The 524-nt window shown below is 35.1% G+C and overlaps 1 protein-coding gene across 1 annotated transcript in view; it reads left to right on the top strand.

The window, feature by feature from the left end:
- The first annotated feature begins 192 nt into the window (after window positions 1-192).
- Window positions 193-524, top strand: part of LOC131382611 (zinc finger protein 98-like) — an 816-nt gene continuing 484 nt past the window's right edge. Inside the window, exon 1 of the mRNA XM_058434986.1 lies at window positions 193-487. Within this exon, the coding sequence (XP_058290969.1) occupies window positions 193-487 (295 nt within the window). The remainder of the gene's footprint in view (window positions 488-524) is intronic.

The raw sequence follows: 524 nt of genomic DNA, 5'->3' as shown, positions 1-524 counted from the left end.
GAGCAAAATATTACAATGTGACAAATATGTGAAAGTCTTTCATAAATTTTCAAATTCAAACACACATAAGACAAGACATAGTGGAAAGAAACCTTTCAAATGTAAAGAATGCGAAAAGTCATTTTTCATGCTTTCACACTTAGCTCAACATAAAAGAATTCATAGTGAAGAGAAACCCTACAAATGTAAAGAATGTGGGAAAGCCTATATAGTGAGGCCTCAAACCTTTCTACACATAAAAGAATTCATACTGGAAAGAAACCCTACAAATGCAAAGAGTGTGGAAAAGCCTTTAACCGGCTCTCACACCTTACTACACATAAGATAATTCATACTGGAAAGAAACCCTACAAATGTGAGGAGTGTGGCAAAGCTTTTAACCAATCTGCAAACCTTACTACACATAAGAGAATTCATACTGGAGAGAAATCCTACAAATGTGAAGAATGTGGCAAAGCTTTTAAACAATCCTCAACCCTTACTACACATAACAGAATTCATTCTGGAGAGAAGCCCTACAAATG

Source organism: Hylobates moloch, unplaced genomic scaffold (genome assembly GCF_009828535.3).
Source record: "Hylobates moloch isolate HMO894 unplaced genomic scaffold, HMol_V3 SCAFFOLD_210, whole genome shotgun sequence".
NCBI lineage: Eukaryota > Metazoa > Chordata > Mammalia > Primates > Hylobatidae > Hylobates > Hylobates moloch.
This window is presented reverse-complemented; position numbering and strand designations above follow the sequence as displayed.